The following is a 25159-nucleotide window of genomic DNA, read 5'->3' as shown; positions in this document are numbered from 1 at the left end:
ATCCCAACCCATGCTGGAGGGCCCTGGACTCGCTTTCTGCTCTTCTTTATCTGCTATCACCCCTCATGACCTCACTTAGTTGTGTGTCTTTATGTCCCATCTGTGTGCCATCTGTGTGTCCTATTTCATTTCTCTAGCTGGGTTTCTTCTCTAAATACCAGGCCCTGTTTCCATCTCCCACCTCTGGCACCTCTATATGAACATCTGATTGGCAGTTCAAACTTGGTATGTCCAAAACTTAATCCCTGTCCTTCCCTTCCACCAGCCTCTGCCTTTAGTCTTCCCCATGTCCACTGGTGAGAACTCTATCTCTAGTTGTTCAGGCCTGAAATAAATGGAGTCATCCTGGACTTTTCTCTCTCACCCACACACAATCCACTAACATATCAATTTGGCTGCACACTTAAAACACCCCCCAAACCTGATCGCCTGAGCACTTCTAACCCCACATCACCTGCCCCAGTGTTCTCCCGGCTGCCACCTGCCCCCTCCCCCTTTCTCCCTGCCCCAGGAAAAGTCTATTCTCAACATGCAAGCCAGAATGGCCCCTTACCTTCAGGTCCTATGTCCTGCTGTGAGTCCTTCATGATGATCTGTGTCCCCCAGGGCCCTTCCTCAAATACCTGGCACATTCCTGCCTCTGGACTCTGCCCTGGCTGCTGACCCTTCCACTCAAATATCCCCATGACCAGACCCCTCAATTTCTCCAGGTCTCTATTCAGTTTTGGCCTCTCAGTTAGTATGACCTTGATGGCCCCTTCATGAAGCTCTACCCAGGCACTCCACTGTCGCTGTTACTCATCACTTCCAAACATGACGTTTGTTGCCTGTCAACCTCACTGAATGTAAATTCAACTGAATGTGGGTTTTTCTGTTATGTACACTGATACCATTATCTAGAATAATGCCCAGCACATGGCAGGTACTCCACCATTTGCTGAACAAATGAAGTATTCTGTAAGCCACCAAACTGCTTTATTACTTTCTCTGTTTATAGTTTTACTTCTCTAACTTCTGTGGAATAGGAAAGCATATGTCACTAAGAAGTCATCAAGCTTAGCTTGGCATTTTATTTTATTTTATTTTTTTATTTTTTATTTTTTTAAAGTTTATTTATTTTTGAGACAGAGAGAGACAGAGCATGAACGGGGGAGGGGCAGAGAGAGTGGGAGACACAGAATCGGAGGCAGGCTCCAGGCTCCGAGCCACCAGCCCAGAGCCCGACGCGGGGCTCAAACTCACGGACCGCGAGATCGTGACCTGAGCTGAAGTCGGACGCTTAACCGACTGAGCCACACAGGCGCCCCTAGCTTGGCATTTTAGACTCCAGTGGTACCCATGCTCACAAGCTCACAGGCCCCTTGAACCCTGTGACTCACTAAGTTCCCTCCAGTCCTTATTGTCCACTCAGTGAGAGAGGCTGGGGCTTGAGTTCCATGGGAACAGTACTGCTGAGCAAAATCAAACCTTTAGTCTGCTATGCTGACCCCACTAGGTATGACCACACAGTTCCAGGACTCCCATAAGCAGAGGCCCAGGCCCCAAACACACTGATGTGTGTCAACCACTTGACAGTGAAACTTAACTATGACACTGACACGGACAGCTCCCACCCTTCAAAGTTCTCCTGGGGTTCCCTCCCCTGGACTGTCATATGTCCTCTGTCTCTATGGCACCTGATAATCATACCCTCTGTGGGCCACACACTCTGGGCGACTGGGGTATAGGCTGTGGCTCTGCCATGACTGGGTCACAGTGTTCCCAGCAAGTTACCCAATGGTTATCCACATGTGCAAGCCACTGTCTGGGCTTCTGAAGGTCCAAGGACACAAGAGAAGGGGGTGTACTCCTTTTGTGTTAAAACCCCATTTGTGTTAAAAACACAAATACCAGCCAGCAGTGAGGTCCAAGAGATCTAACATACCAATATGATTTATGGACAGCATATGGATTTATGTCTAGCACATGAAAAGGCTTTCCCATAGAGACAGTGCTTCGTATGCCTACCCATGGATGTGATAAGGGAATGAGTGTCCCTTTATTTGGAGCATTTAAGTCGCACTAATCATCTCCACTGCCAGTAGAGATCACTTCTGGCCAGAGACTAATTACCTGGTAATAGCGTATCAGCTCCTCCAGCTCATCTGCGTGAATGACAATGTGAAGACCACACAGTTGTGCAAGGCGGAACTCCTGCCCATCCACGCATGCAAAGCATACCTATCGGAAGGAAGGCCAGACAGCATGAGTGTTCCCAAGAAAGGGCACAGTGCCACAACAGCTGGCTTCCAGGGATGCAACTACAAATGAAGAAATAGCAGCAAACAGCGTTTTTAAAGTTAGATTCTGAGTAAGTAAGTAACTGAAAGGTGAGCTGTGTGAGACTGGGAGGAACAATAATGACATTTCTAATCTGCAGGCCAAGGGGGTGTTTGAGACCAGAGAGAAGAGGGATCATGAATTACTTCTATACCCTGAGATGTGGAGGTCTCTCTGGGTGACAGGGAAGCAAAGCTGGAATTTCAGGTTTGGGACTTGAAAACAGTTTTACAAAGCTCAAGAATAACTGTCAATGGAGCACAGTAGATCTGAGTACTGTTTATACAGGAGGAGCTTTCATAAATATTTTTTAACCTGAACTTTTGTTTTAGGCATTCTGCAGTATGGGCACTTAATGACAAGCTCCGAGAAGTGGAAGAACCTCTTGGGCTTCTGCTCAAAAGGACTCAGAAAGGGCCTTTAAGCTGCTCTTCTTTCAAGGGCTAAAGAGAGACCTCATACCTATAGGCAGAGCTGGCAGAAAACCCAGAAAAAAAAATCACATAACCCAGCAAAAACTGGTCATTACCCTGAGACACAATTGTTACTCACTATTTTTCTTGTTATATAGCACTCACCAGATCTCTCTCTCACATACTCACAGAATGGAATTACACTTGACATTCTACTTACTACACATTTCTCACAGAATACTTGAAACCTCTTCTGTAACCTCCTGTTCATTTTGGTAGCATTGCAATATGTACACTATTTAGCCATGCCCTTGATATTGGACATTTAGGTGGGTTTTAATCTTTTATTAAGTAATACTTCAGAGATTCATTGAAGCTAAATCTTTTGCACTTCTCTTTACAAACATTTTTCTACTCACAGAGGATTCTGATATCATCAGAGAGCTCGCTATAAGACAACATGCCCTACCAATTTACTACAAGAGACCAAAATGCCAACTTACATTGATTATACCACTAATAAGGTCATATGATTTTAAAAAATATTTTAAATTATGATATGACTTCTCATACTGATAATTCCATGCTATTAAGACAACTTCTGGGAGATGATTGGTCGAACACAGGGTTCTCTAGGGCCTTTGCCTCAACCACAAATGCTAGCTTATGAGGGTCTCTGAGCCTTCCTGAAGACTCAGAATCCTACCTGGACAAGGCAGGCATCCAGACACATCCCAGCTGGCACAAGAGTGTGGAGGAAGGAAGGATAAGGCAGGAAGGCCTGGGAGACTAGTGGTCTCCTGGAGACTTCCTATGCTTACCTCCTTCCACGTCCGGGTGCTGTTGGCTTTGCGGCTGCTGTCCACGGCTGCCTGATACTCTCCAAGGTGGACCAGGGTGGAAGCCAGGCGGGCAAAGTTAGAAACACTGCTGTAGAGCAGCTTGGCAGCCTCATACATTCCTTCCTCGTAACAGCGGTCTCCAACCTATGAACAACCGAGTAGCTTTCTGAGCCCTTCTTAAATGGTAAGATTCTCTAGAGTTGGTTTAAAGTTTCTAAGTGACAGGGGTGTTCTCAAAGAACACAGGTGTTTTGTTTTCAAAGAAGATGAGTATCTTTCTGATTACACAGCAGCCTGGGCCACCACAGAACTTCTGAAGAAGGAAGTGTGCCACTGAGCCTGTGGTCTCCACCTACCTGCTCCTGTGTATACTGGCTGTCATCTCCCACATCTGTACCCCAGTAGGCCTGGCCTCAGAGCTGTGCTCCTTGCTGCTTCAAGGCCAGTCCCCTCCTCCCCAGTAACAGCTGCCCACCAGAGAATAGCCTGCCAGGGATCACACACCAGCCCTCGTTCTTGTTGTCATCCACAGATCTCCCTCATTTCAAGACAGCTTTAGCTTTCTTTGACTACCTCTGCTCTGAGGACCTGTGTTCCTCATGACAACAGGGGGTTACTCAGGTGCCACCCCTGGGAAGCCTAGCACAAGAACCCATTCTCTGCCTGCCACCTCCCTTTCTTTCCAGCTCACCGCCTCCAGCACCCCACCACTCCCATCTATACCCTGCCAACTCTCCTCCCAGCTTGCCAGCTGTTGGCAAGCCATGTGACTCTCCCCTCACTCCCTTGGTTATACTTGGCTTTGTTCACTCAGTCAAACCCCAGTCCTATTCAGAGTGGTTCTCTGTCAACTCCACACCTGGGACTGCAGAGCTAAATTCAAACAACTGAACCCCAAAGTGCTGCCCAGGCTCTCTTCAATTTATGACAGTGATCCCAGAGGAGCTCCCAACACTAGCAATTCTCAACCCAGGTACTTACTCCTTGTACACCATTTCCTATCTCCCCTCCCCAAATCCAGCAGCTCAAGCTGAGGAGACAGACACAACCAGAAGAACCCTTCCATAAGCACTAGGACTGAGCCTTTCCCCTAGCTGCATCTTTGGCCCTCACCTGGCCACCAAATCCAACTCCATTGTGCACATGACCCCAGCCCCTCTCCTCTGTAACCCCTGGCAGAGATTTCTCCCTCTGTACTAAATCACTCCTACAAGCTTAAGGAATCACTGTTGTTTTCCCCAGCTCCAAACCAAACCAACCAATCTTCACTGAGATCTGAGTCCAGCTATCAGCTACCATTCTACTTCTACTCTTTCCTTCTGAGCCACATTTCTTAGAAGAGATGTTTCTTAAGAGTTGTTCCCAGTTTCATTCTGTCCTCTTGGGCTTCTGCAATTAGGCTCTTGCTGACTCCCTAACAGGGTCACCGCTGCTGCATCTCCAGCTCAGGATGCACAGCATCTGGCTTACCCATCACTCTCCCTGACAGACCCCTACTTGCTTCCCTGTACAACCCCTTGCTTTTGTGTCCCCACTCCCAGCCACTTTCCAGCTCAACTTTTCCCTGTTGGGGTGCCTGGTCTCAGGCCTCAGCCTCTCCCCACTGCACAGTGTCAACTGCACACTGAAGGCTGCTACATTTATAGCTCTTGTCCCAAACTCTCCTTGGAAATTGTACTCCTGTACCCAGTTGGACAGATGCCCATGGAAGCTGAGATCGAACTTGTCTGCAGAAGTCCTGACTGCCCCCAAGGCAGGCTCCTACATGGCCCCCACCTCAGTAGGCACAAGTCCATCTGTCCAGGACTGTCTCATGCCCCACATGGCATAGTTGCCTCACTTCCCCTTCTCAGTCACACTCCACCAGCTACCCAAGCTTACCACCAGCTCTCTGTCACTCACCTTAACTCATTTCTCTGAGTGGCCATTGATTCTGGCCTGGGTTACTGAACAGCCTCTTATCTCTCTCACTGCCTCTGACTCTGTGCTTCAGTCTGTTTTCAGGACAGCAACCAGAGGAGTTCTATTAACCCTTAAGACCAGATCATGGTCTCCTCTGCTCAGAGTCCTCTGGTCTCACCCAGAGTGGAATCCAGAATCCTGCTGGTGGCCCACAAGTCCCGACGCGTCATGCCAAAAAACCACCTCTCCCCTCTTTGGCTTGAACTGTGAGCCTGTGTTTGACTGTACTGCCTCAGTCACCTGGACTACCTCTGCTCCTGCAACACACGCAAACACTACTCAAAGCACCCCTGCACAGGCCGTTCTCTCTGCACTCAGGTCTCCTCCCCCAGAGGGATGCAGACTCAAGAATTCACCTGCAGGACACCTTCCTAGCCACCTGTCTAGAAGGGCACTGCCCACCTTACCACATCACCTGTTCTACACTGCCCACCCCCCCTCCCTGCTGCACTTTTCTTCTAAACACATACCATTTAACACATCACAAATTTCTCAAATGGATCTTAAGATCCACAAAGGGAGAAATCTGACTACTATTGTCACACCTGCATCCACAGTCTCTACCCTGGCACATGGCAGATGCTCAAGAAAAGTTTGTTGAATGGATGGATTAATGAAGTGTTGTGTCAAAGTGTATGATCCTTTAAGACTGTTGTTACTACCAATTTATAGACAATCCAGGGAAAATGAGTTAATTGACATCATGGGAATGTAGTCACCAGAAGCCAGACTGTGGGAAACATAAAAACAGGTGGTGGGCTGGATCTGGCTGAAGCGTACTGACCCCACCTTGGAGGACTGTGGAAGGCAGGGAACAGGGCCTTAGGGACGCCATGAACAGAGGCGAAGAACAAAAAAAGCCATCTGGGCTTCCCAGTCTGGCCAGCTTCCAGTGGGAAATACCTTCTGTGTGACCCAGGGCAGCATCTCTGGCTATGATATATAATAGGCTCACTAGCCAGGAGAATTCTATTATGAATTCAGAGGGAGATTCTGGACAAGGTTTCATTTTTTCTTTTTTTTATGAATATAATTTATTGTCAAATTGGCTTCCATACAACACCCAGTGCTCATCCCAACAAGTGCCCTCCTCAGTGCCCATCAGCCATTTTCCCTCTCCCCAAATCCCTCATCCACCCATCCACACCACTCTCTGTATTTAATAGTCTCCTGTGGTTCGCCTCCCTCCCTTTCTGTTTGTATTTATTTTTTTCCCCTTCCCTTCCCCCATGGTTTTCTGATCAGTTTCTCAAGACCCACATATCAGTGAAAACATATGATATCTATCCTTCTCTGACTGACTTATTTCACTCAGCATAATACCTTCCAGTTCCATCCATGTTGCTGGGGACAAGGTATCATTTTCTAATACCTTTATTAATTTTCTGATCATAAAGGTAATTATAAAAGTTATGGTCACCGATTAAAACAAGACTTGGCAAACACAGGCAAGTGAAAGGAAATGGAATAGTACTGCCCAATCCGTAACCCTGAGTTCTTCACTATCACCACCTGGGACATTTTTCTAGGCAGGTAGATACGTTCATCATATTGTACATGCAGGATTTCACTCAGCTGGAACTTACTTTGAAAGGTTTTTCTATCACAAACAAGGCTCTAAATACTTGTAATGGCTGTATTATATTCCACTGGTGGATGTTGTTTACTTATTTTTTTTTGGACACTGGCTTTTAATTGTTAATAGTATAAATCATGCTGCAATAATTAAGTATTTATATGTAAGGCTCTGTGGGCCTTTTCTTCTTTCTTTGGATTTATTTTTACATCTAGACCTATGAGGCCCATGATTAGGAATATACATATATTTAAAACTTTTATGCATTAGATGAACTGATACTTTCCTTTGTGCTTTCTTCCACTGCTTATATTCTTAAAAATTCCTTCCTTACACAAAGATTCAAATAAATGTTTAAAACTTTTTTTAAGGAAAAAACTTCTCAACTTTTTTTTTAACATTTTTATTTATTTTTGAGACAGAGAGACAGAGCGTGAGTCAGGGAGGGGCAGAGAGAGAGAGAGAGAGGGAGAGGGAGACACAGAATCCAAAGCAGGCTCCAGGCTCTGAGCTGTCAGCACAGAGCTCAATGTGGAGCTCGAACCCACAAACCGTGAGATCATGACCTGAGCTGAAGTTGGATGCTTAACTGACTGAGCCACCCAGGTGCCCCAAAACTTCTCAACTTTTACCTTTCATCTGGAATTTTAACTATAATATTACATGATGAACTTTTAAGCCCTTTTAAAACCCCAACCTAATTTCCAGTTAATTGGTTCTTACTCTGAATTAAAGAATCAAGAGTCCACTTTTGTGTTATTTCAGTAAAGTGTGTGTTTTCTTTTAAGAGGGGTTAGAATACATTCCATTATCCCTTCATCTCTATCACTTTTTCTAGGGGTAACACTTTACCTGAGGAAATAGCAGACTTTACAGTTCTTTAGATCTTTTTTTTATTTAACATTTTTCCTTAAGTTGAGTTTAAACATTTTTGTGTTATTCATTTTTTTTTAAGTTTATTTATTTTGAAAGAGAGACAGAAAGGGAGAGAGAAAGGACAAGTAGGGAAGGGGCAGAGACAGAAGGAGAGAGAATCCCAAGCAGGTTCTCTGCTGCTCTCACAAACCATGAAATCGTGACCTGAGCTGAAATCAAGAGTCAGATGCTTAACCGACTGAGCCACCCAGGCTCCCTGATGTTATTCCTACTTTAAAAAATATTTTTGGGGTGCTTGGGGGGGGTGCTTAGTCAGTTAAGCATCTGACTTCAGCTCAGGTCATGATTTCACGGTTTGTGGGTTTGAGCCCCGTCGGGCTCTGTGCTGACACCTCAGCAGTCCTGACACTGCTTTGGATCCTGCATCTCCCTCTCTCTCTGCCCCTCCCTTGCTCATGCTCTATCTCAAAAAAATAAACATTAAAATTTTTTTTAAAAATATCTTTGGGGTGCCTGCGTGGCTCAGTTGGTTAAATGGCCAACTTTCGTTCAGGTCATGATCTCACGGTTTGTGAATTCGACCCCCCACATCAGGCTCTGCACTGTCAGTGCCTGATTGGGATTCTCCCTCTCTGCCCCTCCCTGACTTGTGCTCTCTCTCTCTCTTAAAATAAATAGACTTTAAAAAATATTTTTCCCATTATGTTATTTGATAATTGCTGACATATGGAAAAGCTATTAATTTCCAACATATCTGTTTTACCTGGCCAATTGCTCAGTTCAATTTGCTCTCCAGCAAGAATAGCTAGAACACTGGCACATAGTCCTGACACTTTCTTCTCTAGGAGAATCATTCTGATGTGCACAGCCAGTGGCCTTAACTCCCATACCAGTGACAGTAATAAAGGACTTAATTCACTGTGTGGCATATTTGAGCCACTCTAGGGAGAAATCCCTGAACCTATGTGCAGCAGTTCATGGTCCCCAGGGCATGACCTACCTGTTGGATGTGGGCATTGTTGGGTCCATTAATACAATCTTCTAACTCAGACAGGCGACCAGTTTTAGCCAGGGCAAAAATAAGTTCAGTCTCTATATAGGATTCACGGCCCTTTTTCCTGGCCATCTGTAGGAATTTCACCAGATCTTCCCAATTGTCTAAAGACAGAAAACAAAAATAGGTTAATTCAGAGATGCTAAATTTAAACAGGAGGCTCAATTCCTCCCATTCTGTCCTCAGCTAAGACGTTTACATTCCCACTCTGCTCTAGTGAGGGCTTGGGCTCCAGATAAGGTCTAGAAGGATTTGTTTGCCTGATAAGTAGAACTCCATCCCAGGTGGGAGAAACACAAAGGGCAGAACCACATGGGGGCTGACCCTGAGGATGGGGACCTCCATTTCACCAAGTAAAGACCTCACCAGGAAACAGGATGCTTATTCCAGCCCCTGGAGAAGTGAGCACCACAGTCAACTGCAAAGGCCAGAAGAAGCTCTGGGTCTAAGTTTCTGACCTTAAGATTACCACGATAATGCTATCCATTGTGCTTAAACTGTCTAGTCAACCAAAGAGCTAGTACCTAGTTAACATTCAACTGAAGAGCTAGTGTCATTAACAGAGTTTAACAGTTATTTCAGGTTCTTTCGAAAAATTTTCATTCAGCAGTGTCTCCAGTATCTCTGGATGTATAATATGTGCAAATTCCTGGGAGGGTGACATCCTTGTCTTGCCAGGCTTCACACCAGTGAGAAGCAGAGCCCTGGGGAGAGGTTAACTTACTGCTCCTACTGGCTGCCTGAACGACTTCCAAGTAAGAGGAAGGGTCGTCAGCTCTGATGTAGGAGTCGATGGCTTCCTTCACCAAGTCTTTCTGGAGCTGGGCGCAGGCCAGCTGACTCCACACAGCAGGTTCATTGCATCTCTCCGCAAACTCGTATGCTCGGTCTAGGTTTCCAATGTGCTCAATCAGGACCTAGGGGTTACACAAGAGGGTTCTCGTTCTCCACAACACACAGTCAGCTCCACGGAGCAGATGGATTTTTGTTCAGTTCTACATTTTGCCTAAAGCTGCGTGACCATTTCAATTCAGTCCAAAGCAACTGGGCATTAAGTATTTCTTAGATGATGAATGGAGGGAAAGGACAAGATCTATTATATAGGAGGAATATGCCATGCAGAGAAGAGACACTCCAACGAAAAGGCATAAAGAAATGGACAGCCAAGCTAAGCTTTTTGGGCCAGGAAGAGGATATGGAAGTTGCCTCCTGATCCTGGTAAGATAGTACAATGGGGCATATAGGGTGGAAAAAGGCTCAAAGAGCTACTATAGGGAGTGAGATAGCTCATCAGGCAGAAAACAGGCTTCAAAAATGAACTATTGGGACCTCATTAAGATAAAAATCTTCTGCACAGCAAAGGAAACAATCAGCAAAACTAAAAGGCAGCTGGTCCAATGGGAGAAGATATTTGCAAATGACATATCAAATAAAGGGGTAGTATCCAAAATCTATAAATAACTTATCAAACTCAACACCCAAAAAACAATTCAGTGAAGAAACGGGTAAAAGATATGAATAGATACCTTTCCAAAGAAGATATCCAGATGGCTAACAGACATGTGAAAAGATGCTCAACATCACTCATCAACAGAGAAATACAAATCAAAACCACGATGAGAGACCACTTCACACCGTCAGAATGGCTAAAATTAACAACTCAGGCAATGACAGATGTTGGCAAGGATGCAGAGAAAGAGATAACCTTTTGTACTGCTGGTGGGAATGCAAACTGGTGCAGTCACCCTGGAGAAAAGTACGGAAGTTCCTCAAAATATTAAAAATAGAACTACCCTACAACCCACCAATTGCACCACTAGGTATTTATCCAAGGGATACAGGTATGCTGTTTCAAAGGGGCACATGCACCCCAATGTTTATAGCAGCACTACGGACAATAGCCAAAGTAGGGAAAGAGACCAAATGCCCATTGACTGATGAATGGATACAGAAGTTGTGGTATACACATACATACAATGGAATATTACTTGGTGATCAAAAATAATGAAATCTTGCCATTTGCAACAGCATATGTAAAGCTAGAGTATATTATGCTAAGTGAAATAAGTCAGAGAAAGACAAATATATGATTTTACTCATATGGAATTTAAGATACAAAACAGATGAACAAAAGGGAAGGGAAGCAAAAATAATATAAAAACAGAGAGGGAGACAGACTGTAAGAGATTCTTAAATACAGAAAACAAACTGAGGGTTGCTGGTAGGGTGTTGGGTGGGCACAAGGCTAAAGGGGTGAGGGGCATTAAGAAGGACACTTGTTGGGATGAACACGGGTTGTTACACGTAAGTGATGAACCACTAAATTCTATTCCTGAAATTATTATTACACTATATGTTAACTAACTTGCACTTAAATGAAAAAACAAACAAACAAACAAACAAGAGAACACAGGCTTGAAGGACAGTCTGGAGGGCTGGGGTACAGCAGTTGCCCCTCCCCACCCCATATAGATTTGATCTCACAGCAAGGCCACAGACCATGTATGAACCAAAAAGGGGGGCTTATAGATCTGAGATTTCATAAGGAGATACAGAAAAATGGTAAGGGAAGAGGCAAGGACATAGAGAATTTTGGTAAGACAGCAACTAAAGTGATCTGTCCTGTGGTTTACAATCCATTTGGAAATAAAACCAGAAAAGGCCAACAGACTGGGAGGAAAGGGAGGAGGGTTAAGGGAAGGGCTCTTGGTGGGGTTGAAAACGGGCAGGAGGGCTGGCAGGACTGCTCTAGGGAGTTGAGGCAGCAGAGGGTGAAGAACTGCAGCAGTCACATGTGAGGGCCCCTGACAATCAGAACACCTCAGTCACCAGGGCTGACCACACAACCTTGCATCAGGTACCCAAGTCTAGGGGAATGACCAGGAAGTGGGGATAACTGCCAGACAGCAGGAGCACCCAACAGAGAAGAAGCCAACAGGCTGGGAAGATGGGTTACTATTGAGGAGCAGAAAAGAGCACAAGAATCTGAGAGACATATCGGACAACCAGAAGGCACTAGGGTTTAACATGAAAGCACTCAGCAGCTCACCTGGATTGCTGATGCATTCACATCAAACTTGCGAAAGATGGCGAAGGCCTCCTCATACAGTGCGCTACTAACGGCGATGTTCGCAATGTCTGGGGCATCGTAGTTGTCCAGGCGGCTGATGTATTCCATGACCCGCGTACGGTCTGCCTTGATGGCAGTCAGGATCAGCAAATTCTGGAGATTCCTGAGAAGAAGGGGTGGTCAGCACAGTATCACAGGAATGAAAGCTGTACACAACACTCTTTCGAAGGTTGACCAGCACAAGACCTCCAATTTAAAAATATTTAAGGGGTGTCTGTGTGGCTCAGTTGGTTAAGTGTCCGACTTCAGCTCAGGTCATGATCTTGCAATTTGTGAGTTTGAGCCTCGTGTCAGGCTCTGGACAGCTCAGAGCCTGGAGCCTCCTTCGAATTCTGTGTCTCCCTCTCTCTCTGCTCCTCCCCCATTCACACTCTGTCTCTGTTTCTCAAAAATGAATAAATGTTAAAAATAAATTTAAAAAAATATTTAAAATACATACACATGATTGGTGAATAGACACAATAGAATATTTATGAAGTATATGTGGTCCAAAGTCTTGAGAAAGCACCAGCTAGGAGAAATCAGAGCACCCCAATCACTGGAGGGCGGCTGTGGGTTCTCTAGGAGCTGCCTCTGCTCCCACTTCACAGATGCCTATTTTCCTGAACTGTGCCTCTATTAGTTCTTTGTGGTTCTTTATAATTCTACCATATAAATTGTGTATATAAACAATATAGGTGGTTTTTCATGTTTTTGAACTTTAATCATACTAAATACATTCTTATAAAACTTGTTTTCTTTTGCCTTATTAAAAATGTGGGAAAAAATGAATGTAATGCATATTAAGAATCATAAAAAGAAAAACAGCATGATCATCATTAATTGATTCAGAAAAAGCATGTGACAAAATCCAACACCTAGTAATGATAAAGACTCTCAGCAAACTAGAAATACAAGGAAACTTCTTCAATCTGATGAAGGCCATCTACAAAATATCCACAGCTCTCAATAGTGAGAGACCAAATGCTTCCCCCTAGGATCAGGAAGAAGACAAGGATATCCACTCTCCCCTCTTTTATTCAACATTCTACTGGAGGCTCTAGTCAAGGCAGTTTGGCAAGCAAAATAAATAAAAAGCATCTAGATTAGAAAGGAAGAAATACAACTGTCCCTATTTGCAGGCAACATGATTGATAGAAATTCCAAGGAATCTATAAAGAAAAAAAATTCTAGGACAAATAAGTAAGCTTAGCAACATATCAGGATACAAGGTTAACCATTAAATTAATTGGGGTTCTATATACCAGCAATGTACAACTGTAAACAAAAAAAACCCTGTACCTATTTACAATAGCTCCCAAAGCATGAAATATTTAGGTATAAATCTAATAAAACATGTACATGATCTAGATACTAAAAAATATAAAATGCTGATGAGAAAAGTTAAAGATCTAATGGAGAGACACACTGTATTCACACTAAACATAGTAAAAATAGCAACTGTTCATCCCCAAACTGGTCTATAGATCTCATGCAATTCCAATAAAAATTCCAGGAGGTTTCCCTGTCAATAACAGACAAGGCTAATTCTGAATTTTGAACAAGAATAAAGTTGGGTCTTTGACAAAGCAGGAAAGAATATCCAATGGAAAAAAGACAGTCTTTTCAACAAATGGTGTTGGGAAAACTGGATGGCAACATGCAGAAGAATGAAACTGGACCACTTTCTTATGCTGTACATAAAAACAAATTCAAAATGGATGAAAGACCTAAATGTGAGACAGGAAACCATCAAAATCTTAGAGGAGAATACAGGCAGCAACCTCTTTGACCTCAGCTAGAGCAACTTATTACTAGACACATCACTGAAGGCAAGGGAAACAAAAGCAAACATGAACTATTGGGACTTTATCAAGTTAAAAAGCTTCTGCACAGTGAAGGAAACAATCAACAAAACTAAAATGCAGCCTACAAAATGGGAGAAGATATCAGGAAGTGACATATCTGATAAAAGGTTAGTATTCAAAATCTATAAAGAATTCATCAAACTCAACACCCAAAAAACAAATAACCCAGTTAAAAAAATGGGCAGAAGACATGAATAGACACCTTTCCAAAGAAGACATCCAGATGGCTAACAGACACATGAAAAGATGCTCAACATCACTCATCAACAGGGAAACACAAATTAAAACCACAATGAGACACTACTTTACACCTGTCAGAATGGCTAAAATTAACAACACAAGAAACAATGGGTGTTGGCAAGGATGTAGAAAAAGGGGAACCCTCTTGCACTGTTGGTGAGAATGCAAACTGGTGCAGGCACTCTGGAGAAAGCATGGAGGTTCTTCAAGAAACTAAAAATATAATTACATTATGATCTAGCAATTATACCAGTTGGTATGTACCCAAAGGATACAAAAATACACATTCAAAAGGGGTACATGCACCCCAATGTTTATAGCAGCATTATCAACAATAGCCAAACTAGCAGATGTGGAGTGATGGGCATTGAGGAGGGCACCTATTTGGGAGGAGCCCTGGGTGTTGTATGGAAACCAATTTGACAATAAAATTCATAAAAAAACAAAACAAAACAAGAGCCAAACTAGGAAGAAAGCCCAAATGTCCACTGACTGATGAATAGATAAAGAAGATGTACTATGTGTGTGTGTGTGTGTGTGTGTGTGTGTGTGTGTGTGTATGCGTATATCTTTTATATACACATGCGCGCACGCTGTGCGCGCGCGCACACACACACACACACACACACACACACACACACACAGAGGAATATTACTCAGGCATCAAAAAGAATGAAATCTTGCTACTTGCAATGATGTGGATGGAGCTAGAATGTATTATGCTAAGTGAAATAAGTGAATCAGAGAAAGACAAATACCATATGATTTCACTCATATGTAGAATCAAAGAAACAAAACAGATGAACGTATGGCAAGTGGGGGGAAAAGAGAAGAGGGGGAAACAAACCACAAGAGACTCTTAATGATAAAGAACAAACTATGGGTTGATGGAGGGAGGTTGGTGGGAGATAGGCTAGAAGGGTGATGGGTACTAAGGAGGGCACCTGTTGTGAGGAGCACTGGGTTTTATATGTAAGTGATGAATCACTGAATTATACTCCTGAAACCAATACTGCACTGTATGTTAACTAAAATTTAAATTAAAAAAAAGAATAAAGTTGGAGGAATCACACTACACGGCCAAGTGATTTTTGGCAAAGATGCAAAAGGAATTCAATGCAGAAAGGACCCAACAAATAATGCTGGAATGACTGGATATCCACATGTAAAAAAATGAACCTCAAGCTTAACTTCATACATTGTTGGATGCCGGACCATAGATTTAAAGGTAAAATGTAAAACTATAAAACTTTTAGAAGGAATCCAGAAAGAATCTTTGACCTAGGATTAGGCACAGAGTTCTAAACACCAAAACACAAACCATAAGAGAAAAGTTTATGACGTGGACGTGATCAAAATGGAAACTTTTAATCTGCAAATGGTGCTATTAGGAGAATAAAAAGACAAGCTCCACACTGGGAAAATATACTTGCAAATCCCATATAAAACAAAGGGCTTGAATTCAGACTGTTTAAAGAACAAAACTTGGGCGCCTGGGTGGCTCAGTCGGTTGAGCAGCCGACTTCAGCTCAGGTCATGATCTCGTGGTCCGTGAGTTCGAGCCCCGCGTCAGGCTCTGTGCTGACAGCTCAGAGCCTGGGCCTGCTTTGGATTCTGTTTCCCTCTCTCTCCCTGCCCCTTCCCTGCTTACACTCTGTCTCTCTCAAAAATAAATAAACATTAAAAAAAAATAAAGAACAAAACTTAACACTGAAAAACCAAATAACCCAAATAAAAAAGAGGTGAAAGATTTAGAGACTCTTCACCAAAGAGGATATATGGATGGCAGGTAAGCACAAGAAAAATTGTTTAACATCATTACCCATCAGGGAAATGCAAATTAAAACCACAATGACATCCTGCTATACACTTATTAGAATGGCTAAAATTAAAAATACCATTAATACCAAGTGCTAGTGAAGATGTAGAGCAACTAGGATTCTCTCACACTGCTGGTAGGAATGCAAAATGGTACAGCCACTCTGGAAAACAATAGTTTAGCAGCTTCTTAAACAGTTAAACATACATATAACAAATGGTTCAGCAACTGCTAGGTATGTTCAAACAAAAATCTGGTCACAAACATTTATAGCAGCTATATTCATAGGCACCCCAAACTGAAAGCAATCCAAATGTCCTTCGATCTGCATATCCAAGCAGATATGCAAACTGTTGTACACTCATACAACAGAGCACTATTCAGCAATAAAAGAGAACAAACTATTGATGCACACAACAACTTGGATACATCTCAAAGGTGTGAAAGAAGCCAGGTCTCAAAAGATTACACAGTATGTGATACCTTTTACATGACATTCTTGGAAAGGCAAAACTAGAATGATAGTGATAAATGACAGATGGTGACTGTCAGGGGTACAGGAGCTACAAATGTAAAGGGCAGCTTGCACAAGTCAGTTTCACAGAGTCAGGGAACTGTTCTGTACCCCAACTATGGTGGTTACTTACATGAATCTAGGCATGTGTGAAATTCCTAGTACTGTACATCCTCACAAAAGGCCAATTTTACTGTATAATAATTAAAAAGAAGCGGGGAAGAAGGGAAAAAAAGTATTAAAAATTAGGTCCAAGATTCACCCATGCTGTTGGATAAGCATTAATTTCCACTGTGACAAGGTACTCCACTGTATGACAGTACCACAGCCCTTTTACTGATGGGTATCTGGACTGCTCTGAGATCTTTGCTACTGGAAACTGTGCTGTTTTGTGCATTCTTGCATATGTCTCCTGATACATGTGAGCTGAGTTTCTTCAGGGTTCAGAACCAGGAGTGGAAACACCTTCTAACATGTACTGCTTTCCAAGAGGAACAAAACATTCCCAACAGGGCATATAAGAGGCCCAGCTGCTCGACATTCTCATCAAGGCTGATTAGGAGAGCTAGATCCCCACTGCTCTGCAGGAGGAAAGGGGCAGTACACAGCGGCCAGACTGTGTTTCCTTGATGATTGATGAGGCTGCAGTCCTGCCTTAGACTCACGGGGCTATCTCTCCTCTTGCTGAAGGACCATTCAAGTGCTTTGCTGAGTTTTCTATCAGGTTGTTATCAGGAGTTTTTCTTTTATTGTATGTTCTCCATGCTAGTTTCTGTTGGTTCTGTATGTTGCAAATGTCATCTCTGCTTGTAGCTTCCCTTTTTCTCATCTTAGTATGATAAAGTTCTTAAGTTTAACATAGTCCTATTTTGCAAGTTTTTCACAAATGGTCTATATATTTTTGCAACTGACTTAAGCATTCATTAGGCCACAAATATATTCTTCTTTTAAACGTAAACTCTAAAAACATTATAGTTTTAACTTTTATATTTAAATCTTTACAGAGTATAGGATAGGGGTCCAATTTTAACTTTCACCCACATGGGTAATCAATTGTCCCAACATTATTTACTGAAAAGTCTATTACTTCTATCTGCATAGCCAGATGTTACAAGTTAAGTTTTTTACATATGTGTGGGCATATTTTAGGGTTCTTTGCTCTACTGTTATGGTCCGTTTTTCTATTCCTTGCACAAACCACCATGTCTTAAATTTTGTAATTATTCTAGATCAGAGTAAGTACCTTGTCATCCCAAAACCTACTCTCACATCTTGGGTGATCTATTATTTGTGTTAGCAGCATCTTCACTATTCTTGGCCTTTTATCTTTTTGATTTAAAATTTAGTTTTTTTGAAAAATTTTAAATGTTATTTATTTAATTTTGAGAGGGAGGGTGAGAGACAGAGAGAGAGAGAGGAAGGGGCAGAGAGAGAAGGAGATAGAGAATTCCAAGCAGGCTCCACACTGTCAACACAGAGCCTGATGCAGAGTTCAAACTCAGGAACCGCGAGGTCATGAACTGAACTGAAACCAAGAGTTGGATGCTTAACTGACTGAGCCATCCAGGCACCCCTGATTTAAAATTTAAAATCTTCCTGTCAAGTTTCATAAGTAAACAAATAGAGTGTTTTAGGGTATTGCAATGAATTTGAGTGATGTCGGTAAAACTAATGTCTTTCAAGATGATGTGATCATTCATGAATTTACATCAAGTTGTTTATAATGGCTGAGTGGACAGATTGTAGAAGTTTGCTCTTTCATTTATTTGTCTTCTGATTTTCTTTAGTAACCATGTCTACTTGTTGAATATATGTAAATTCATTCCAGTAAGCTTATAATTCATATTTTTATTTTATTTTTAATTTTTAATTTTTTGATTTTTTTAAAAAAATCTTTTTTTAATGTTTATTTATTTTTGAGAGACAGAGACAGAGCACAAGCAGGGGAGGGGCAGAGAGAGAGGGAGACACAGAGCTCAGGTTCCAGGCTCTTAGCTGTCAGCGCAGAGCCTGACACGGGGCTCGAACCCATGAACCTTGAGATCATGACCTAAGCCAAAGTCGGACGCTTAACCCACTGAGCCACCCAGGCGCTCCAATAATTCACATTTAGAAAAAAAGTTTATTTATTTGAGAGAGAGAATGAGCAGGGGAGGGACAGAAAGAGAGGGGGACAGAGGATACAAAGCAGCTTCTATGCTAACAGCAGAAAGCCCAATGCATGGCTCGAACTCGAGCCATGTGAGATTATGACCTGGGCAAAAATTAAATGCTTTAACCAACTGAGTCACCCAGGTGCCCCAAGCTTACAATTCACATTAACTGTCACTAGTTATATTGTTTTTATTTACTTTAAGAAATATATTTAGTATTGTCTTTATACTTTTTAAAAAACAATTTTTTTAACGTTTATTTATTATTGAGAGACAGAGAGAGAGCACGAGCGGGGGAGGGGCAGAGAGAGAGGGAGACACAGAATCTGAAGCAGGCTCCAGGCTCTGAGCTGTCGGCACAGAGCCTGACGCGGCGCTCGAACTCACAAACTGCGAGATCATGACCTGAGCTGAAGTCGGACGCCCAACCGACTGAACCACCCCAGTGCCCCTATACTTTTTAATACACTCATTTTTTACATATACTTAAAAAAACCTTTTTTCAAGTTCATTTATTTTGAAAGAGAGACCAAGCAGGGTAGAGACAGAGAGAAAGATGGAAGAGAGAATCCCAAGCAGGCTCCACACTGCCAGAGCAGAGCCCTGACCTGAGCCAAAATCAAGAGTTGGATGATTAACCAACGGAGCCACCCAGGAACCCCTTATGTATACTTCTTAATATACTCATTTTTTAAAAAAGCTTGGCCCCTCAACGCAGGGCCCAAACTCACAATCCTGAGATCAAGACCTGAGCTGAGATCAAGAGTCAGATGCTTAATGACTGAGCTATCCAGGAACCCCTAGTATATTCATTTTTTAAGCTAATTGTTCTATTAATTACCTGGAGAGGTATGTTAAGATCTCCCCATATGGTGAATTTGCCTGGGTCTTCTTACAGATTTGTCACTTTTTGCCTGACATATTTTGAAGCTCTATTATTAGGTATATACAAGTTCAGAATTATCTTTCTGGTGAACCGAATATTTCATCATTCTATACAGTAGTCCTCCACATCTGTGGGTAATACATTTTAAGATCCCCCAGTAGGGGTTTGAAACCACAAACAGGGGGCGCCTGGGTGGCTCAGTCGGTTAAGCATCCGACTTCAGCTCAGGTCATGATCTCATGGTCCGTGAGTTCGAGCCCCGCGTCAGGCTCTGGGTTGATGGCTTGGAGCCTGGAGCCTGCTTCCGATTCTGTGTCTCTCTCTCTCTCTCTGCCCCTCCCCCCGTTCATGCTCTGTCTCTCTCTGTCCCAAAAATAAATAAACGTTAAAAAAAAAAAAAAAAAAAAGAAACCACAAACAGTACCAAATCCTATTTTTTGTTATTTTTTTCCTGCACATACATACCTATGATAAACTTTATTTTTTTTTAATTAAAAAATTTTTTTTAATGTTTATTTATTATTGAGAAACACAGAGTATGAGCAGGGGAGGGGGCAGAGAAAGGGGGAGACACAGAATCCAAAGCAGGCTCCAGGCTCTGAGCTGTCAGCACAGAGCGCAACGCAGGGCTCGAACCCACAAACTGTGAGATCATGACCTGAACCGAAGTCGGTCACCTAATCAACTGAGCTACCCAGGCGCCCCTGATAAACTTTATTTTTTTATTTTTTATTTTTTTTTATAAAGTTTTTTTTTTAACGTTTATTTATTTTTGAGACAGAGAGAGACACAGCACGAACAGGGGAGGGTCAGAGAGAGGGAGATACAGAATCTGAAACAGGCTCCAGGCTCTGAGCTGTCAGCACAGAGCCCAACGCGGGGCTCGAACTCACGGACCGGACCGCGAGATCATGACCTGAGCCGAAGTCGGCCGCTCAACCGACTGAGCCACCCAGGCGCCCCGATAAACTTTATTTTATAAACCCCAGGCACACTAAGAGATTAACAACAATAACTAATAATAACATAGAACAATTATAATATATCATAAATGAAAGTTAGTGAATGTGGTTTCTTGCTCTCAAAATATCTTATTGTACTGGACTCAGCCTTCATCTTGTGATGAAGTAAGATGATAAAATGCCTAGGTGATGAGATGAAGTGAGGTGAATGATGTAGGCATTGTGACACAGTGTTAGGCTACTACTCTACTTCTGACACACTGTCTGCTTTCAGATGGACCATGGTTAACCATGATCACTGAAACCATAGGACATGACATCACGGGTAAGTGGGGGACTACTGTACTGGCTCTTTTTACTTCAACAATGGTTTTTACCTTAAAGTCTATTTTGTATGATACAAATAAAGACCTTATAGTATATACATATAAACATAAAATGTCATAGTATATTAACATACAATGTCAGTATAATACCAGAATTTTTAGGTTTGCATTTGCCTACCTTTATTTTTTTATTTCCAACTTCTCATTAACCTTATGTTATACACTCTGAGTCATATCATCCCATATCCTTTGGCTTCTACTGAAGCTGCTCAGAAGTCTGCTAATTCATATTTCTTTATAGGTAATCTATCTTCTCTCTGGGTGCTTAAAAAAGTTTTTGTTTTTGTTTTTTGATGTCCCACAGTTTGCTATAATGTGTGTAATGGTGGTTTTAAAAAATTAATCCTCCTAGGGTGCCTGGGTGGCTCAGTTGGTCGAGCTTCCGACTCTTGGTTTCAGCTCAGGTCAAGATCTTGAAGTTCATGGATTTGAGCCACACACTAGGCTCTGTGCTGACAGCATGGAGCCTGCTTGGGATTCTCTCTCTCCCTACCTCTCTGGCCCTACCCTGCTCACATGCTCTCTCTCAAAACAATAACTTAAAAAAAAAAAAACCCTTAAAAAAATTAATCCTCCTTGGGATTTGCTGGTCTTCCTGATATTGAGACCTAAACTATCAGTTCTGTTAAAATCTCCATCATTTTCCCTCCAAACAGTGTCTCATTCCCTGTTCTCTCTGAGGCCCTGATTAGGTCTTCCTTTAACCTGTGCACCTCTTAAACTCTTTCACATTTTCCATCTGTGTGTCTTGGCTACATTCTTGCAATTTCTTCACATCTATCTTTCCATTCATTTATTCTCTAATGCCACTAAACCCATTTAGAGTTTACTTCAAATCCAACTATGTAAGTTTATTTTTATTTATCAAAGTTATCTGGCATTAAAAAAAATCTGCTTGATATTGTTTCTGGGTACTTAAACACATTACATTCAATTTTATATTCTGTGCCTGATAATTCCAATACCCATAGTCCCTTTAGGCAGATCTGAGTCTACCCTGTTTTATTGCTAGTTCTTACTAATAGAGCCTTGTTTCCTTATGCATTTTTTCAATATTTTTACTATTAGCTCATTATTTCTTGGAATGTTATCTCAGAATTCTCTGAAGCCTTGTTACAAGGCAGGCTCTTCTTCCTCCTTTTTTTTTTTAATGTTTACTTATTTTTGAGAGAGAGAGAGAGAGCATGAGCAGAGGAGGGACAGAGAAAGAGGGAGACACAGAATCCAAAGCAGGCTCCAGGTTCTGAGCTGTCAGCACAGAGCCCTACGCAGGGCTTGAACTCACGAACTGTGAGATCATGACCTGAGCCGAACTTGGATGCTCAACCAACTGAGCCGTCCAGACACCCCTGATAATGAATTTTAAAGTGGAGATAAATGCTGGATGTGACCATACTGAAGCACATTTTATTACTTCCAAGGTGTCTGTCCATGCTGTTGTTTCTGCCTAGAATGTTCTTCCTACCCAAGCTCCTACTCATCATACTTCTACATTACATCTCCAGCAAATCTTCCCTAATACATGCCCAGATTTAATTTTCTTGACATTTGCTTTCAAACTTTTGTTAATGATTTCAAGAGTTTAACATACTTGGGACATAGTAGCCCCTAATGAATATTAGTTCCCTTTCTTAGCAGTGAGGTTAAAGAACAATGCAGGCCAGAGCAGCAAGAGGAAGGACAGTGTCCTGGAAAAAGCAGGATTTAGGTTGGGTTAGAAGATACAGGTAGGTCTGAAGATACAGAACACAGTGAGAAGACTGGCTACATGTCTGAGGAGCAGCCAATAAGGCTGGGCAGATAAGGTGAGACAAAACTGTAATGAAAAGTGAACATCAGGCAGGTGCTTGAATCTGACTGAGTTAGCAGCTACCCTCAGCATACCCTCACCTGTGCTCACTAAAGACTGAGTTATCCAGAACAATCTTCTCCAGCAGCTCAATCAGTTCATTAGGCAGATCAGCTGTCATGAAGGCCTTGACAGTGACTGAGACCTCTTCAGGATCCTGTGTTTCTGACAATGCTGTCTGTACCACCTGGTTTTAAAAATCATTTGAAAGAACTTGGTTAGTTAAGTCAATTCAAGACTATCCTTGAAGTTAAACAGAAGGGAAGGATACCTCCATGGTAGTCTGAAACAGACACAGGAGAACATAGGAGATTTCTCAAGGCAAAAAGAGAAGCTTGTCTAAAGGCATTAGTTTCAGGGATTCTGTTTGCTTTATTTTGGCAGTTAGTTTTTCTCTAATTGGGGTTAGACTCATCTCTGCCCCAATGACCATACTGTAAATTTACTCCAAAGCCAGTAAGAGTGCACTAAATAGGAAGCTGAAATGCATGTTTGCTTTCATCTTTGTTTGTTTGGTTTTTTTTTTTTTTTTGGTCACTGTTCATAGCAAAATGGCTTCCATTTCTGTAATGAAGACACCACTCTTTTTTTTTTAATGTACTTTTTTTTTCTTTTTTAAATGTTTATTTTTGAGAGGGAGAGAGTGCAAATGAGGGAGGGGCAGAGAGAGGGGGACAGAGAGCCAGAAGCAGACTCTGCACTGACAGCAGTGAGCCCTACGAAGGGCTTGAATTCCCGAACCACAAGATCATAACCTCCTAAGTCTGATGCTCAACTGACTGAGCCATGAGCCACCCAGGCGCCCGTGAAGACACCATTCTAATGAAGGTCTTGCTAGCCTAGAGCACCACACTGCTGAGGTCCAGCCCACTTCCAGGCATGAAGTAGAATGTACCCTGTACTACAGAGCCCTCAGAAGCACGCCCTTAGAGAAAGACTGACAAAAGCCTGGCCATACACCCCTCATCCAATTATGGGTGTCTCACCTACAAGAAAACTCACAACTGGGGGAAAAGACATTTCTTTCTTTCTTTTTTTTTCCTTTTAATGTTTATTTATTTTTTTGAGGGAGAGAGAGCATGAGCAGGGGAAGGGCAGAGAGAGGGGGTGAGAGAATCCTAAGCAGGCTCCGCGCTCTTAGCACAGAGCCCGATGTGGGGCTCCAACTCATGAACGATGAGATCATGAACTGAGCTGAAATCTAGTCAGACGCTTAAATGACTGAGCCACCAAGGTGCCCTGAAAAGACATTTTTCTAAAGAGTACACTTCCCAAATAACAGCAGGCTAGATGGCCAGCTTGTTCTCCTTGTGTTTTGTGCCAGGGGCCTTTGGTGACTTCGGGATCAGTTTTGCCAAGTTTCTGGTGTTCATCAGGGGTAGGGAATAGCAATGCATTAATGAGAGAGAACAGACAGCTCAGAGAAGGTATGACACAGCTAATATGACATCTCTGGCCATAAACTTTCACCCTGCAAACAGGAGGGCTGCAATGGAACCAGAATCAAAGTCAGCCCAGTTCACCTTGCAAGTGGCCACTGTATACTAAATGGCACCATAAAATACAAAAGTTCTTCTGAGGAGTTTATAATAATCCTAACAGTTATGCAGAGTTGTTTGAGAAAAGGGGCTATCAGAGAGATAATTAAAAGGGTATACTTGAGGGAAAAGAGAAGTGTGACAGCACACAGAATTCATCCAGAGTAGGAAGTACCATTTCCTGCCATCATGGTATCTGCCCATTCTTAAAAACCTTAAGAGTACTTTTTTTTTTTTTTTTAAGTTTATTTATTTTTGAGACAGAGAGAGACAGAGCATGAACGGGAGAGGGTCAGAGAGAGAGGGAGACACAGAATCGGAAGCAGGCTCCAGGCTCTGAGCCATCAGCCCAGAGCCCGACGCGGGGCTCGAACTCACAGACCGTGAGATCGTGACCTGAGCTGAAGTCGGACGCTCAACCGACTGAGCCACCCAGGCGCCCCAACCTTAAGAGTACTTTAAATACACACTGGTTGTTTTAAGGGCAAAAATATATTTTTACCATCTATTTGAGTCAACAGGATGCCTAACCTAAGTTACCTCAGGAAGTTGCTTTTTCTAAGTAAACTTTCCATAATAAGCTTCTACTACAGACCTAAAAGCAGTCTGCCACTGCCATCATGTGGTCCCTCTAATTAGAGAGGCACAGTAGGTGAATGCCTCCAGGAGGCGGCTATGAATATTCAGTCACAGCAGATATAATGAGAGCACCAGCAGCTTCACAGACACAGGGAGACCAAAAGGTACCTGCTGGCTTCAGTTCAGTGCAGTGTTAGCTGCTCATCCCTGTGCC

General features: G+C 42.6%; 1 protein-coding gene across 4 annotated transcripts in view; it reads right to left on the bottom strand.

The window, feature by feature from the left end:
* Positions 1-25159, bottom strand: part of CLTCL1 (clathrin heavy chain like 1) — a 102655-nt gene that overhangs the window by 13039 nt on the left and 64457 nt on the right. For all 4 annotated transcript variants that reach the window (XM_019435599.2, XM_053902274.1, XM_053902275.1 and 1 more), the window contains exons 19-24: positions 22870-23015; positions 12092-12275; positions 9767-9959; positions 8989-9146; positions 3554-3718; positions 2113-2220 (exon numbers count right to left, since the gene is read on the bottom strand). In XM_019435599.2, the coding sequence (XP_019291144.2) occupies positions 2113-2220; positions 3554-3718; positions 8989-9146; positions 9767-9959; positions 12092-12275; positions 22870-23015 (954 nt within the window). The remainder of the gene's footprint in view (positions 1-2112; positions 2221-3553; positions 3719-8988; positions 9147-9766; positions 9960-12091; positions 12276-22869; positions 23016-25159) is intronic.

This window comes from Panthera pardus, unplaced genomic scaffold, assembly GCF_024362965.1.
Source record: "Panthera pardus isolate Hobbes unplaced genomic scaffold, ASM2436296v1 HiC_scaffold_15, whole genome shotgun sequence".
In the NCBI taxonomy this organism is placed as follows: Eukaryota; Metazoa; Chordata; class Mammalia; order Carnivora; family Felidae; genus Panthera; species Panthera pardus.
This window is presented reverse-complemented; position numbering and strand designations above follow the sequence as displayed.